General features: G+C 48.1%; 1 protein-coding gene across 1 annotated transcript; it reads right to left on the reverse strand.

Moving 5' to 3' along the window:
- Window positions 1-1,005: 1,005 nt before the first annotated feature.
- LOC126781645 (tyrosine-protein phosphatase 10D-like) lies at window positions 1,006-16,236 on the reverse strand. Its single transcript, XM_050506588.1, has 19 exons — window positions 15,948-16,236; window positions 14,191-14,452; window positions 13,665-13,949; window positions 10,884-10,987; window positions 10,345-10,813; window positions 10,151-10,260; window positions 9,967-10,077; window positions 9,701-9,898; window positions 9,503-9,626; window positions 9,265-9,437; window positions 8,869-8,983; window positions 8,503-8,805; window positions 8,350-8,429; window positions 6,601-6,850; window positions 6,318-6,523; window positions 5,479-6,247; window positions 4,193-4,394; window positions 3,289-4,124; window positions 1,006-3,007 (listed from the first exon to the last, which is right to left on the reverse strand). Exons 1-19 carry the CDS (start codon window positions 16,104-16,106, stop codon window positions 2,976-2,978), a joined length of 4,788 nt encoding a protein of 1,595 aa, XP_050362545.1. The 5' UTR covers window positions 16,107-16,236; the 3' UTR covers window positions 1,006-2,975.
- Window positions 16,237-17,745: the final 1,509 nt, after the last annotated feature.

The raw sequence follows: 17,745 nt of genomic DNA on the forward strand, positions 1-17,745 counted from the left end.
AAAACGCATGAAATATCATTCTGTTTAGAACGGTTACGGTTTTAAACGGTTTTTATATTTGTTTTGAAGAGTTAGAGCGGTCGTATTTGCTAAAAAACTTCATAAACATACTTTTGAGTGCAAACAACGAAATGCAAAAAAAACAGTCTTAATGTCAATATCTTCAAGGAAGGTACAAGTAATACTTTTTTTATATACGAACTTCAACAAATTGGTGAAGTTTGTATAAAGAAAACATAATCCATTATTGTCATCTATACCACTTAACTGGTAGTCTCGAAGCTTTATCTCAACATGACTCTCAAATGCTTCAATCAACCCGTTTGGGTGGAATTTACATTTAAAACAGCAATACTTGGTATTGTTGTGTTCCGGTTTGAAGGGTGAGTGAGCCAGTGTAATTACAGGCACAAGGGACATAACATCTTAGTTCCCAAGGTTGGTGGCGCATTGGTGATGTAAGCGATGGTTAACATTTCTTACAAGGCCAATGTCTAAGGGCGTTTGGTGACCACTTACCATCAGGTGGCCCATATGCTCATCCGCCTTCCTATTCTATAAAAAAAAAAAATCTAAAAAGTTTAAAATACATTTTTATAAATTCAATCAAGAAACACAAATATTAAATTTCAAGCAGATCACTTATTTTCTCTAAGAAGCTTTACTATTAAATATCATTTTTCTCACATCAAAAATGTCGGACTCCCCATAGAAACTATCAACCCCCATTTTATCCCTTAGGGGTAAATTTTCAAAAACGCTGTAATACATATTTATTTCTATCCAGAAGCAAAATCTGCCAGTTTCCTGAATCGCGCTGTCTAGATTCGCTACTGAATATATATAATGCCATCTATCGCTACGGAGTAGTAACAAATGCCATAATAAAGCGTCTTTAGTGATATTTTATTTTTTATTCATCACCAAGTTTTATTCTTAATTAAAATTAACTTAAAATTAATTGTTACAAATTTTGTAATGTTTCAAGAATAAATAAAACTCCAATTGTGAAAATATGTGTATTTTTTAATAATTCTTAAGTAGATACCATGTCAGTGTTATCACACTTCTAGCATTTTCAATGCGAAATATTTTCCAATTTTCAATTGGATTTACCTTGTCTTTAAATTTCGGATATTATGTTGCATTAACTTATCAAAATATAGTTAATTTCAATTTACAGTAAATTTAAAGACTTAATTTAAATTAATTCATACACACAAACAACGTAAACAATAAAAAATAATGCAAACGTAGACCAGAATTTTTCGCGAACTAAAGTGATTATAATGGTATCACGAAGCACGAATTCACACACATAAATTAGTGTCAGTAAGTTGAAAGCAGCATTTCAAAGTTTACGTTTACATTTTGTATATTTTCATTTAAATTAATATTTTATATACGGTAATACATACGAGGGACGAGATAAGTTCATTGTTAGAAATAAAAGTAAAGGTCAATTGTATAAAATATTAGTTATTGAAAGTTTTTAGTTTCATGTGATAAGATTAAAGTAAATGAGAATTGATGTTAAGCTAAACTTTCTTATTTTTTATATAAACATTTTTAGCTTAGAAATGTGAAATGCTCAAAAATGGTATTTGTATATGGTATAAATTGTATCATATATGTAGCCCTTTTCTTATATTATGGTAATCATAAGCTGCCATTTACATATATAGTAACACTACGCAAGTTAAGACATAGTAAGCGTCGACTCGTCGAGTGACAAGAAGACTGTTATATAACCTATGTGTACATTTTGATTAATTTTAGTCCATATACAATATGATAAATATAAACGAGCAGTATTTCCCAGATCAACAGTAAAAGGTAAAATCCTGAAGCCGGGTAAAGAAAGCCGTATTTATAACAGGACATCTACAGATGTTACAATAAATTGAGAGTACATTTCACAAAATTATTTTGCTTAATTTAAAAAAAAAAAGATATGCTACACATTCTAAAACACAAAAGCTCTCGTACTGTACGCAGCGTAGTGGCCAATATATCTATATAATAAAAATACACCGAGAAGCGGGTTGTGGTTAAATTAATATTAGGATGCGCCATTTTAGAATTATTATTCGTAAAATCGCTTCACTTCATGGCGTTTGTGTAACGTAAGTCGTTAGCGCGGCTCTCCTGCACGTGTCTCCCTTTTTCTATTGGTCTGAGTAGTAAATACATAATACAATTGTTATGACGTTTTAAACATCTATTAAAATGATATAAACTTCGGGTGCGAGTCCGTAATCTGATATTTAATTAAGTACACTTTGAGATTCAAGTAGTCATTGCTTAAAATCATATCTTTATAAAAATAAGTATATACTGCCATAAGTATATGGTAAATAAAATGTAGGCATTACGGCGGGCGTCCAGCAGGATTCATCCACGATTACTAATGTAAAAGAAATCTTATATTCCTCCTCTCAAGTTACGCACGAACATAGACAAGCGCTTCCAGTGCTTGTGGAGGCAGTTAAACGATCGCGTCCGAATTGCTGACTAATAGACTGAGGAGACTATTCCTAACGGCCATTGTGCAGTAAGTACTCTTAATTTAAAATATGCTCTGCGTATACATAAATAAATCTTATTGTCTTTTTATCCATTCGTTACAATGTCTACTTTTACAATGTATGACGATCGTACACAACTCGGCGCACGCCGTAAGCCGTCGTATATACAAAATTACATCTAACTCAATCTATATACACGATTGGTCCACTTTTCTCAATGTACATTTTTACAAAAAGAATATTAATAAAAAAACTTAACACTATAGTACAGAAACAACTCACAGCCGTCCGAGGACAGCTTTAAGTACAAATAAGGAGCACGGTTCGTTCGGAATGCGATACTTGTGCGGGACATCGGCTGCGGGACACGGCGGGACACGGCGGGACACGGCGGGACGGCAGCGAGACGGCGGCGGGACGGCGTCGGGGCGCAGGCTACGGCCGACGTCACATGCCCGACTCGGCGATTCCCTCGTCGTCTGAAACACACGGCAGCTGTACTCCGGCGCGCACGTGCTCCGCGCGCACGAGTTAGTGCGGAAACGTTAGTGCGGTTAGTCGCGCGTCGGGCGAGCTGCGCCGACGTATGCAAGAGAAACGACTACAGTCAAACGAGACGGCATGCTAGCTCACTCTTTCGCTTTAGCGCCACGACAGTCCGCGTCGTGTCGCTAGCGGCCACCTGTCGCGAGACAACGACACACATTAGTCGGTCTCGACGGCGCTCACGGCGAGGGGGGGAGCTCGGCGGGCGACCTACCTTCGAAGGCGGCGTTGTGGTGGTGGTTGTTGGGCGGCGGCGGCGCCAGGTCCGCGCCCTCCAGCGCCGCCACCACGCACTGGTGGATGCAGATGTACTGCTGCTCCGTCTGCACCATCCACACGCGCTCGCGCCGCATGGCGTGCACCATGCCGAAGATGTCCAGGCACTCGGCGTGCGCGTCCAGCTGCTGCAGCGCGCGGTCCAGCGTGATGAAGGTGCCCGAGCGGCCCACGCCGGCGCTGCAGTGCACGATGACGGGCCGCGTGTCGGGCGGGCAGCGCTCGCGGAAGGCGCGCACGAAGCGCGCCAGCGCCGTGGGCGGGTCGGGCACGCCGAAGTCGGGCCACGTGGTGAAGTGGAAGTGGCGCAGCACGCGCTGCTCGGCGCCGCGGCACACGGCCAGCTCCGTCACGGTCCAGTCGGGGTAGCGGCTCTCGTTGAGCGCCGTCACGGCGATGTCGCCGTAGTACACGGGCCGCGTGTCGTAGGGCCAGTAGCGGTCGCACTTCTCGCGGCCCTTCTCCACGCAGCGCGTCAGCATCACGATGGCGCGCGAGCCCGACTCCCAGCACATGCGCCAGAAGTCGTCGCGCGTGCAGTGCAGCGGGCCCTGCGTGACGATGAACTCGCGCGGGGAGTTGTGCCCGGGCACGTAGTTGGCGTTGATGTAGTCGGAGCCCTCTTCGTCGTCCACCGGCTGCAGCTTGTAGCGCGAGTGGTCGTACGGCAGGATGTTGGTGAAGCGGTTCTTCGGGCGGTTGCAGGGCAGGTCGGCCGCCGTGCACGGCTGCTCGCGCCCGACGTGCTTCAGCTCCTCGAACTCCTCGCTGAACCTGCGGGCGAAGGCGGCGGTCAGGGCGGACTCGCCGGGGGGGGGGGGTCTGGTGGGGGCGCCGCGCACCTGAAGTCGGAGTCGGCCGACATGAGGCGGTAGTGGTCGGCGAAGTCGGCGACGCGCACGGGGCGCGCGGCGGGCTGCGGCGCGGGCGCGGCGGGCGCGGCGCGCGCGCGGCGGCGGCGCAGCAGCAGCGCGCCCGCCAGCAGCGCCGCCGCCAGCGCGCCGCACACCGCGCCGCCCGCGATCCAGCCCGTGTTGTCGGCCTCTGCGCGACACCAGAGTCGATCTTAGCCGCACCGTCTCGAGGGAGATTAGCCGGCCGGCGGCTGGCCTCCCTCGAGAGCGCCCGCCGTGGCCGGGATCGTGCAACATATTATGTGTTATTTGTTTGTTTGTCGTCGTATGGTATCGTTTATATCGGTTGGCGATCGAAAGCTGTGCTATATATATATCTTTACTTTATTTTCCTTGATAATTTGTAAATGTAGATTTATTGTATGTAATTTTGTAATAATTTAATCGCAGAGCGCTTTGCTAACGTTTTTTCTACATTAATATAGTAGATAGGAACATCGGAGGCTGTCTGCTCCATCGATTATTTTCGTATTTGTAGGAAACACGATTCCAGGTCGCAGACGTGGGCCGGTCTATATACATTTCGCTCACCGGCTCCCGAGCAATGAGCACTACGAATAATTCGTTTACGGATCCGTCGTAAGTAGGGTGTAATAGCACTTTATATATCCGTTTAGTTTGACGATGGAATACCGGGCCGGATAGTGAGGCAGAGGTAGATGAATACACTTAGAAAACGAGAAAGCCAATATAATAACAATATACCCTCGTGTTTCAATTTCACTGTATAATTAGCCATAGTTTGAAACGATCGCAAACGTTCAAAGAACTTCATCGTCACGTCGTGTCCAACAAGTATTCGACTCATTTCGCAAGCGACGTGCCGACGAACCGCTCAGCGGCGGACCCGCGACTGCCGATACGTACGATAACGGCTATCAGCACTCGCGACGAGTCGATATCGATCACTTATCGAAACAAACGATCGACTAATTAAAGCGACGCCCTTTCACAACAAGGCGACACTCACGGAATGTGTCAAGTGTAATGTTCTGAGATAAGGTTCTACTCGAACAATACATATCAGCGTTATTGCTCGTTCGAATTTTTTTTAAATACAAGACTTACTAAACGAATGAACTTGTGTTCTCATTTTATGAAGTCACTAACCCAGACCCGCGGCGGTCCTCGCGTAAGTATCATTCGTACAAATTGGCGCCGGTATAATTTAAATATACAATAATACTCGACTCGGAGCCGAAGGGAGAACTGACCCGTGTACACGACGGTGTAGGCCGTGTCCGTGAACTTGTCGGGCGCCGTGAAGGCGCGCAGCTTGACGTAGTAGCGCGAGCCGGGCTTCAGCGGCCCGTTGCAGTACGAGCGGCCGCCGCCCTCGCAGCGCTCCGAGCCGATCGTGAACTCCTCCACGGCCGACGAGTGGAACGGGTAGTACGGCTCCGTCACCTGGTAGGGCGGCCACACGGGCAGGCGGTGCACGTCGCGCCACGACGGCAGGCGCGCCGGCGTGTCCGCGCGCGGCTCCTCGGCCAGCACCAGCGTGTAGGCCGTGACGTTGCCGTTGGCGGGCGAGAAGTAGTCGGCGCCGAAGCTCACGGCCACGGTGGACGACGAGCGGCGCACCTCGGCCGGCTGCGCCGTGGGGCGCGGCGGCGCGGCGATGGCCATCCGCTGGCGCGCGCGCGCCGCCGCGCCCTCGCCGGCCGCGGTGGCGGCGCGCAGCCACAGCTCGTAGTCGCCGCCCGCCGCCAGCCCGCCCACGCGGCCCGCGCGCGCCGAGCCCGGGAACTCCGTCCAGCGCACGGCGCCCGGGTCGCCCGCCGGCGCCACGTAGATGCGGAACCGCGTCAGCACGCCGTGCGCGTCGCGCGCCGGCAGCGCCCACTCGAACGCCAGCTCGGTGGGCGTGGCGTCGATCAGCTGGAAGCGCGACGGCGCGGCGGGCGGCGCCTCCAGCGTGCGGAAGCTGCCGGACCGCGCGCGCGAGCGCGTCAGGATGGTGGCCGGCGTGCCCGCCTGCACCTGTGGGATGCGGGCGTTAGCGCGGGCGGCGGGCGATCGGCGGGGGGTATCCGGGGAGGGTCTCACTCACCACCACGGTGAACACGTAGAGCGTGTAGGGGTGCAGGTCGGTCAGCGTGAGCGCCAGGCGGTCGGTGGTGCGCGTCTCGAGGCGGTCCTCGTCCACCAGGTACTGCACCTCGAAGTCCGTGAAGTCCCCGGCGGGCCGCGGCCACGCGAGCGAGATCTCCCGCGCGCCGACCGCCGTGGCGTTGAGCTCCGTGATGGGGCGCGGGTCTGCGGACGGTCGGCGGTCAGTGCGGCCGGGACGCGAGGGGGAGGGGGCGGGAGGGCGCGGGAGGGGCCATAGTTACAGAGTCGCGCCTGGCGCTGCACGGGGTGCGAGGTGACGTTGCGGGAGACGGTCCACATGGTGAGGTTGTACAGGCGGCCCGGCGTGAGCGAGCGGAAGGCGACCTGCTGCTGGCCCGCGGCGTCGTCGTCGGCGGTGTCGGGGGGGGTGGCGGGCCGCTCCTGCCAGCGCGCGGGCGCGTCCCCCCCCTCCAGGCGGAAGCGGTAGGCGTCGAACTTACTGGCGGAGGAGGGCGTGGGTGTGTAGATGACCTGCGAGCGACCGTCGCCGTGAATACACGATCGATTAAAAAGCAAAGTAAATATGCGCCTTTTCGTCGCAGTTCCTTGGGAATGTACTGTCGCGAAGACCTGTTTTATCACGAAATATAAATACTTTCTACGATTTGTGTTTGGATCATTGCGACGCTTGAACTTGATGAAAAATAAAACGTAAACGCCCTAACAACGTTGTGTCACCTACGGTACAGACAACTAAAATAAAAATAATATGCATTCATTTAGAAATATCTGATTGGTTAATATCTGACCTCGGTCGTCGAAGTGCCTTCTTCTAAATGATACAAGAGTAAAGTAAATGTCAGTCTCGGTACAAATGATAGGAAGACGAATAAAACAACTGTTGGATCATTTGTCATTTATTGAAACTGTAATCACAACAATGCGTCACACAATCACTAATGTCGTTTTCGTGTGTTCCATCTGACGCTCGCGGGGCATTCTTTGTTTTGATGTATCTTTGCTCAGTTTAGTCGCCGTTTAATGTATTATATTATATTGACTATAACTGTGTAAGCTTGTGAAGTAAGAATATAATACTTATTGAAAAAAAGAACCGTAATAAATATTTCCTATAAAAAGTTTGCATTTTAAGCAGTAAAACATGAATATAGGAAACGTTAGGATGGAGCTTAGCAGTAGCGACAGCCACGTACGAGACGTTGAGGCGAAATATTCTCGAGATAATGTATGCATAAAGATTGTATATATGTTACGACGACTGTGATTTATTACAAATTTTTAATAACTAGTGACTGCCAGCAGCTTTGCCTGCGTGTGCATGGGGGGGGGGTGTCCTGGGGTTAGCCACCCGATGTTCTATTCGGTACCCCTGACTGCGTGTATGCACATTTCATGATGATTGATTGAGTATTTAAGGCGTAAAAGTGTAACAAACAAATTCACTTTCGCATTTCTAATATTAGTTACCAGCCAATATTCAAGTACTTAATTAACCACTTTTACCGGATATTATTCATAAATATCAAGATGTATTTATTTACGTTTACATTTATCACACATGGTAACTATGAACAATAATTGGTTTTTATAAATATTTTTGACATGAAATACAGTTCCCGTAACACGATATACACCAACAGCAGATAATCATTTGACAAATACTACAACGTTCGTTTTGACCGCGTGTCGGTGAGACCATGTTCTCATAAGAGAGGGGCGGGCCGCCGGCTCCTCTTCCTGTGCACCTTGTATGTACAGTTTACGATATAATTTGTCATTTCCTTGTTCTTTACTGAACTTTGATATTTCCTAGAACAAATCGGGTTAATAATGAAATTGAAAAAGTGTTCCACTAAATTTGCTTCGTTAGAATCGATCCTCAACAGGAGCAATCTTCGAGCAAGACGTCGATCGTATGTCGGACCGCAGTCGGGCCGACGTGATCGGACGGTGCTTTAGATTTAAGTTTGGAGAGGGTTAGTAGTCGCATTTGTACATCGGTAACGTACCAAGATAGCCGGCAGCGTGTCGTTGTCGTCTCCGTCGCCGGACTCGTTCACGATCGTCATCTCGGACTGGATTAAAGGCCCTGTTCGAGGAGAAAGTACGAGTCACACGGAGCAATTCAATATAAGGAGGAGATAGACCGTCGGGCTACGCACGTGTCCGCGTGTGCATGGTGAAGATGTCGCTGGCCAGCTCGTGCGAGTGCGCCGTGATGGACACGGAGTACCCGCGGCCCGGCGCCAGCTCGCCCAGCAGCGCGCGCACGGTGCGCGACCCGCCCTCCGCGCTCACGTTGCGAGCGCCGCCCGCCACGCCCGCCGCGCCCGCCGCGCCGCCCGCCTGCTCGCTGGCCCACCAGCGCACCTCGTACCACTCCACGCGACCCGCCGGCCGCGGCCACTCCAGCGTCACGTTGCGCGTGTCGGCCAGCTGCGCCACGTTGGACACCGGGTTGGGACCTGCGGGCGGCGGTCGGTGAGCGGCTCCCCGGCGCTCGCTCGCCGGCGGGCCGCGCTACTCACGGACGGTGTGCTCGGCGGTCAGCGGCTGCCCGCTGTCCACGGTCTCGCCGGCGGCGTCCTCGCTGGCCGTGTCCAGCTGGATCTCGTAGCGCTCGCCGTGCGTCATGTTGGTGATCTGCGGACGGAGCGGGCGTCGGCGGCCGCCACCGCGGAGGGATGTCGGTCGTATTAGAGGTTATAAATAATAACACACTATTTGTTACAGAATAACACATACTTTATGTCGAGGCCGCCATTGAAGAAAAAAATAATTGTAACTAGAAACAAGACACGACCTCTAGTATTTGAAAATAGAACTATATCTTAATCACTAACAGGCAAACGCAATCCTGTACACGGGCAATGACCATATTTAAATTTAAATGTGAAATCGAATCGAACAGGTCGGGCACGCACCTCGGCGACGTCGGCGGCGGGCGGCAGCGGCTCGAGGCGGCGCCAGGCGGCGGCGGCGGTGCGGTAGCGCAGCACGAAGGCGCCCACCGCGCCCGCGCGCGGCCCGCGCCAGCGGACGGCCACGGAGTTGGACGTGGCGCGCTCCACGGACAGCCACTCGGCCGGCAGCGGACCTGCGCGCACGGACGGTCAGCGGGGCCCGGGCGGCCCGGCGGCCGGCGGCCGGCGCGCTACTCACGGACTGGCTTCAGCACGGTGTGCCGCTCGCTGCGCAGGCCGTGGCTGATGGCGACCAGCTGGATCTCGTACACGGCGCCCGGGTACAGGTCCTCGAGCGTCGCGTTCGTGTCGGCGGTCATCAGCTGAGGAGAGAAGTCGGTCAGGGTGGCGACGACGGGGCGGGGGGCGCGGCGGCGCGGGGAGGGGGGACGCGTACCGTGGCGTAGGGAGCGTCTCCGTCGCGGCGCCGGTAGCGCAGCTCGTAGCGGTCCTGGCGCGAGTTGACGTCGGAGCTCCAGGCGAGCAGCAGCGCGCGCTGCTCGGCGGTGGCGGAGCGCAGCGCGGGCGCCAGCGGCCTGGTGGCGGCCTGGAACACGCTGTCGTTGGACTCCACCCCGCGCGACACGGCCGCCACCTGCAACGAGCGGCGCGGTCAGGGCGAGCCCGGCCACGGGGGCGGCCGGGGGCGGACGGCGCTCTCACGGTGACGGTGTAGTTGCGGCCCGGCAGCAGCGCTTCCAGCGTCACGTTGGTGTTCGTCGTGGTCAGCGTGTTGCTGTCGTCTCGCGAGGGGCCCGTCTCGTGGTACGACACCTGCGACATAAGGACGACGTTACGGCTCCGCGAGTAGGTCGCCGACGACGTCGCTCGCGAGCCGTCCCCGCACCTTGTACTCGTCCTGAGTGCTACCGTCGGCCGGCTTCCACCACAGAAACACGCCGCCTCCCTCGTCCGTCTCCACGGAGCGGCCCTGCAGATCTCGCACCGGCAGCGGCTCTGCAACGAGAGGGGAGGGCGCGGTGAGGCAGAGGCGAGGCGAGGCGGGGCGAGGCGAGGCGAGGCGAGCGGGCGGCTACTCACTGAGCGTGAGGTCGGCGGTGGCGGGCCACGACGTGACCTTGCCGGACATGGTCTTGACGGTGACGGTGTAGTGCGCGCCGGGCTCCAGCCCGTCGAAGGCGCAGGCGGGCGGCTCCTCGCGCGCGCGCAGCTGCGGCGGCAGGCGCCGGCCGCCCGCGCCGCCCGCCGACACGGACACCTGGTACTTCTCGAACTCGCTGAGCTCGGCGGGCGGCAGCCACGTGACGCGGAAGGCCGTCTCGGCCAGCGAGCGCGCCGGCACGGACACGTTGCGCGGCCGCAGCGGCACGGTGCGGTACTGCGCCGTGGTGGGCGCCGACAGCTGGTCGTCCGACACGGTCTGCACGGAGATGTCGTAGGCGCGGCCGGGCACCAGCCCCTTGAAGGCGGCCTGCGCGGGCCCGGGCGGCTCGCCCTCCTTCTCCACGTACAGCTCCGACTCGCGCGCGTCCTTCGGCTCGATGGACACCTGCGAGCGAAGCGCGGCGTGAACGTCAGCGACCGCCGGCGAGGCGCCGGGGGGCGGCGCGGGTACGCACCTTGTAGTGCGTGTAGGCGCCGGGCGGGTAGGGCGGCTGCCAGAGCACCAGCAGCGTCGTCTCGTTGCGGAACCAGACTATGAACTTGCCCGGGGTGTTCGGCTCTGAAACGTTTAATTATAATTTCTATTATCGTGGTTTGTTCTCTCTGAATGCTAAAGCTGTAAATATTGAAAGCGAATATGGTATGCACTACTGATTTAAGAATATAATTGTTTATCTTTTATAAAAAAGCTCATGAGTTTCTGAAGTGACAATGTACAAAAAGTAAAACCAAATATCACTAAAACATCGAAATACTAACACTGACCACTAAACGAACCGTTTGTCGGCTCTATCGTCTGCGATACGGGATGTGTTTACGCTGACTGTTTGGTACGGTAACGGTGTTTCAATTATTTATACTCGGTCCATTTGGTAATTCACTTTTTGACAGTGGATGCAAAAGATTTTCCTATTCACCGGTGTGTATAAACCGATAATTTTTGCAGCGAATATATACATACAGCAATCCCGGCAGTAAGTTCCATAAAATGTGACTATATTTATGACGCATGACAATTATCATGTTTTAAGAAAGATTTGATAAATTTAAGTCATAAATAAAATAATTAAATAATATTAAGCATGCATCTTCTAGTAGGCATTTTAAAATTAACATTTCAAATTTTTACTGGTAGGGCTATGTTTCATTCAATTCACGCAATCTGGCAACCAATTGGACTGGGCATGAATAACAGTAATTTAACGGCAATTTAAGTCGACGAAATTTTATACGAGTGATGGTATAAAATTAATTCATTCAATCGAGTCATTTATTTAATTTTCACTTTTACTTGTATTCATAATTTCCAAAGCTAATCTTGTGACAACGATAACATTCCCGGTTGCCAAGTAGGTAACTATACAGATCAGATCACACACTGAGACGCTACGAGTACACCAACACCAACACCACAATCAACATCACGTAAGCGCTGACATTGGAACGGAACATTACAATAATAATAATGAAACAATGGACAGTCCAATCGATAGAACGGGCAGCTCGGTGCACGTGCTTATTGTTTGGGTCGATAGCGTATTACTTTAATAGCTTCCTACATGTATGTATGTACTGGTCATTAATTATTACAACTCTAGCACTAATTCCGTGTGTATTTTTTATTTTTTGTTGATGCCATCTATAATATTCTCAAATATAAATATAATCTTATTTCAATTCAATTGACTTACAAAAACCCACAACTGTGAGGCGACGTTATGTGTATGTTGTTATAACCGAGATGATGGTAGCGGGAAGTAACTTTTCGTGGGGGCAACTTATACGGTTTTTCAACAGTGTTTAAAGTGCTTCTGTTGCTAAATTACAGAATCAGTTGTGTGGCAAACGTTATTGTACAATCATTGAGTTCATTGATGATAAAACAACTTTGGAATAAAACGGTCGACTCATTTTTTTTTTTGTAGAATAGGAAGGCGGACGAGCATATGGGCCACCTGATGTTAAGTGGTCACCAACGCCCATAGACATTGGCATTGTAAGAAATGTTAACCATTGGGAACTAAGATGTTATGTCCCTTGTGCCTGTAATTACACTGGCTCACTCACCCTTCAAACCGGAACACAACAATACCAAGTACTGCTGTTTTGCGATAGAACATCTGACGAGTGGGTGGAACCTACCCAGACGAGCTTGCACAAAGCTATACCACCAGTAAAGTAATTTCTTTGGTACAAGAAAATTATAATGAAATTTGACAAAAAAACCCACTGTTTCATTTGTCGAATCTTCTAAGGTCAAGGTATTTTCTATTCCGGACCGGTTGTATTTCTACCTTGAATTCTTGAATTTGAGTTTAAGTTGATGTAATATGATTCATCGTAGTGATATAATGGATTGTCAAAACCACGACGACAATACACAGATGCGCAGATCAGATTTCGGTAGACAGATGCAATATTACAGTACACGCAAACAAAATACAATCAAAACAATAAGAGAGCAATGAAAAAGAAGTCATGCAACAAACGAAAATAGCAATAAATAATCTCGTGCCACAAAAAAAAAAAAAACGAAAACCAGCGTAGAGAGAGCTGTCGCGCTCTGACTACGGCTCACGCGGGCGTTACGGCGGACATTCTAGGACAAGCGTACACAAGGTGCGGATGGCGGGAACTGTTAGTTTGTACCAGAGCTGGCGAAGTTCTGCGATTCTCGCTACGGACCCGGGGCTCCGGTGGGGCTCCGCTGCTGGCCGGGAGGGCGCCGATATTAGTATCCGTAACATTATTCACCTAGCTGTTATGTATTAATATTATATGTATCAATTTCACGCAATCTTGTATTTATTATGTCTACAAACTAACTCCAGAACACTAAACAAGCAATATTAGTAATCAAAACATTGTTAGTTTCTGAGTTTTTGTCTTCTGAGACTTTAGCTGATATTGTCAGTGTGTCGGCTAATTGAGGAAAATATATCCGACGTGATCTCTAAGAAGACAGGCATCTCGACGACCTCCGGGAGCCGATGTCATGCGTGGAAAATGCCATTCTTCAAATCCCGAACAACTGTTTAGACTGGATAGAAGGGGTCGAATAGAATTAAAGATAAAAATTATAAAGTCGCACACCGACGGCGTGGTGACCTTTCGTATCGAACCTTCTCGAAGTGCTCATCGTGCACCGATCGTTGAATTCTGACACGTTGTCGACGAATATAAACATTTGCGAATATCACAACGGTCGGTCTGCGGCGAACACAGGGTGGACTCACTTGTGGTGAAGTTGAAGGAGGCGTAGGCGGCGCTCTCCTTGTCGTGCAGCAGCGTGAAGGCGTGCAGCTGGTAGGTGGCGCCGGGCGACAGGTCGCGCAGCACGTGCGACCAGTTGCCGGCGCCCTCCACCGAGATGTTGCGCGCGCCGCCCTCCGCGCGCTCCCACAGCGGGATCACCTTGAAGCGGAAGCCCGAGTAGTCGCCGTGCGCGGGCGGCGACCACGAGATGGCGGCCTGCTTGTTGCGGCCCAGCGTCACCGTCAGGTTCGTGGGCGGCTCCGGCGCTGCAACCGGCGCGGCGGCCGTCGTTACGAACACATCGTAGGAGATACACACCGCACATTACATTGCGAGATTATGAAGGGGAAGAGCGAGTCAAATCTATTATATGCACGTATTATAATGTTCTAGGTTGATTTTTTTGTCATGTCTTTGTATTGATCCGAGGATCTTTTTTATTCACCCTCTTAATGTTATTATTCAAATTAGTCTCAAAAGAAAGAGCAATAGTAAAAACGTACGAACCGGTTATGATAGTCTGGTTCCATGTGAGCAGGTCTGCGAAGGTCGCGTTGGAGTAGTAGAGCATGAAGTGGTACTTGGTGCCGGGCAGACCCTGGAAGTTGATGGTGGAGGCGCGCGCGGGCACGGTGTAGTTGGGCGCGGGCGAGCCCTGCGGCGGGCGGTAGTCCAGGCGGTAGTGCGCGCCCTCCGCGCCCGCCGCGCCCCAGCCCGGGATCTCGATCACCAGGTCCGCCGCCGAGCACGCGCGCGCGCTGCACAACGCCTGAGCGCCGATATCGCATGTTATAATAACGATCACCGAAACTCAAATATCAACTATGCAAACAATGAATGTTTCACGTCTCCTACAAACTATAGGACGCCTCTATTCTATTAAAAGAAGTTTTTAATTGTTTATATAGCAATTGTCATGTAACAAAATATATATAGAATATGTTTTAATTTTCACTGATTCCTTGGATATTTGGTTCAATATTTTATTAGTTGTGATGCAGATATCTTATGATTAATGTCTACAATTCATATTGCATAGATACTGCTTTTTTTCACTATTTAATATTTCATAAGGAATTTTAACAATTCCTTTTTAAAATAATTATATTAAAATACATATGAAACATAAATAGCACCTGTAGACTTAAAACTTTACAAACATTATCCAATTGAATCTTTTATTGGGTATGGCAGTACCAACGGTCACTCATTTGTTGAATTTTGAATATGACTTATTAAATCATTCATCAAAATATAAGATTTATTGTTTAAGCTTTGAACTAGAATATATTTAATTTTTCATACAATATTCATTAATAAAACTTCTGTCAAACAGTATACAAGACTGACAACAAAATCCAAAAACTTGTGACATTTTTACAATAAAACAGTGCAAGAAATCTTAAAAAAATACATTGATAGTATTCCAGTTTGACATGTTTTGACATTGGCAGCAATTGAACATAAACTAAGACTTTTTTATGTTACGGAATATAATGTATTTGTAACACATATTCTATGCGCTGCTTCTGCATATAAATTTAACTTATGAAAAATCTCACACTCCTCCATGCTCGCAATATGCTTAAAAAGGAGACAAAGTTTTCTTTTCACATAATAGGTTCAGCCTACCAAAAAAAATCTCTTACCATCAAACGTCTATAAAGGTGAAATTACATAAATAAGCTGTTTATATAGAATTTATACATAAAAAATATATATTTTATAACATTTTAGTGACATAAAACTGAATTATATACTAAATTCTATATACTAAATATACTAAATTCAAGCAATTTAATAAATGATTGCATAATTGACTATTAACTATTGTATGTTCCTTCCAACCACAGCAATTCTATTGTGTTTATACTAGAGTGATATGCAGGGAGGCCATTACATTAACACCTGTAACAGCCACTGACATCATCACATTGACCATTAGCCATTTTCATTATACTTACTGATTTCTCTTTTTATGTATCTATTAAATCTCACCTTCCGTATCGCATAAATCTACCAAATTTTAAATAATTTTGAAATGACAAAAAATAATAACTTTATATTAATTATTAGAATTTTCTATGATCAGCCTACAGAAAAGACTTAAACTAACATTATGCATATATTTCAAGGTCTATCTTAATTTTTATTTGTGATTGAATGTTAACTACGTATGTAAACAGGTTCCTACACAATAGCGAAGATGAAGATGAAGGCGGAACTACTTAAGCCGATGATAAAGAAAAAGGGACATGGCTCACAATAATTACGACGAGCGCAAGTGTCAGGATAGCTGCGGCGCCTGTGTGTCCAGCCTTCGCTTGCACAATCGACCTCTTCCACATCATTGAAGGCAACTCTCCGATTTCATATGACACTTTCTCCTCCAAGCAATCACTGTTTTCGTCCCGTGGAGGCATGATTTATTTACTGTGTTGCGTAGAATCGACATATCAATGTTTTAAATCATATTTGTAAAACACTTTTATTATAAAAACCTTTAATAAAAAATAACAAAATATTGTCATAACTCATATGCCAGGCCAACAATTGACATTTCAAAATAGTACCAAAGACAAACAATATTTATAATTGCCAACTCTTTTAATAATTTATACCTAAATCCTAAGCACTGTAAAATTGAATACTCATAACTTTTTATAGGACATATTATTATTACCTAATAGTATAAAACTCTAATATCAATTAATTATAAATACATTAATAAAAATAATAAATATTTTATAAGATATTAGTGACATAAAACAGATTGATAATAAAAAGTATTTAAATAAATAATATTTTTTATGTATTTTTTCAGGCTGGGATTTATTATTTCTCGAATGGTTCTGCTGGAGGTTTGGACGGTCTTGGACTAAGGGGTAGTAACTAAAAGTTTTGTAAGTCCCTCAGTTCTTAATGAAGAGAAGACAAAATTAATTCGCGAATTAACAAATTTAGTTAACTTAATACACTTGGGACGAGTACCAGAAACAATCATACCGGGCGTTTGTGGTGAAAATTTAGTGGCTACATTAAAAACCAGCACCACCATGGCAGCACCATTCGGCGACTAGCCTAAAGGGTATGTTGTAACTTATTAAGAAGCAAATTTAAAATAAAAATTCATGGATCAACAACTGGGCTTCGGTATGCAGGAAGGATATGAAGCAGCAGTCAATTCTGCTAGAACCTTTTTAAGAAAAACCGAAAATTTTCGTCAAAATTGATGTTCGGAATGCCTTTAACTTGGTTGATACTGAAGGCCTCTGCCTCGAATTTTGCGGGCAGCGGGGCGGCGGCGGCGGCGGCGCGGCAGCGGAGCGGGCAACGCATACCTGTTCTCCAAACTAGCGGGCAGATCGCGCGGCACTATAGCGGTGTAGTGTTGTGTTCGTGGTTGTGTTGTCGAGATATTTGTTTTTATTAACGAAATGTCTGAAAAACGGCGACATCTTTTTGATTCAAATTTATTCCTAACGCTCGATTTATTGTGGGCAAAAGAAGAAGTGGATCCCTACTATAGGGCAAGGAAAATAAATGGCGAGTTTTATCGAAATTATGAAGAACAGAGACAAAATCCCGACAAATTCTACGACTAATAATTGGTTAATTATTCTTCTATTTTTATGGTTCACATCTTTGCTGTTCCATATGGGTGTCCTCTCAAAGATTGCCGAAATAATTAGCTCTTGCACGTCCGAAGACATTTTGATACGTCACAAAAAAAATGTACAACACTATACCTACAATGCAGACGCGCAACGCGGGCGGTCACCGCTTGACTGGAGTGCACCGCTCGTTGCCCGCCCCCGCGCCGCTCCTGCACCGCTGTATTCGAGGGTCGGTCCATTTGATTATACGCGTAAGATCCTGCCGCTCCCGCGCCGCCGCCGCCGCCGCCCCGCTGCCCGCGAGATTCGAGGCAGAGGCCTAAGGAGTTATGTTAAAATTATTATTTGGCGAGCATATATAATTCATCAGTTAGTTATCAGCAAGGTGACCCACTTGGCGTCGCCATATTTACTTTAGTTATATATCCAATAATTTTAAAATTAA

This window comes from Nymphalis io, chromosome 4, assembly GCF_905147045.1.
Source record: "Nymphalis io chromosome 4, ilAglIoxx1.1, whole genome shotgun sequence".
Classification (NCBI taxonomy): Eukaryota; Metazoa; Arthropoda; class Insecta; order Lepidoptera; family Nymphalidae; genus Nymphalis; species Nymphalis io.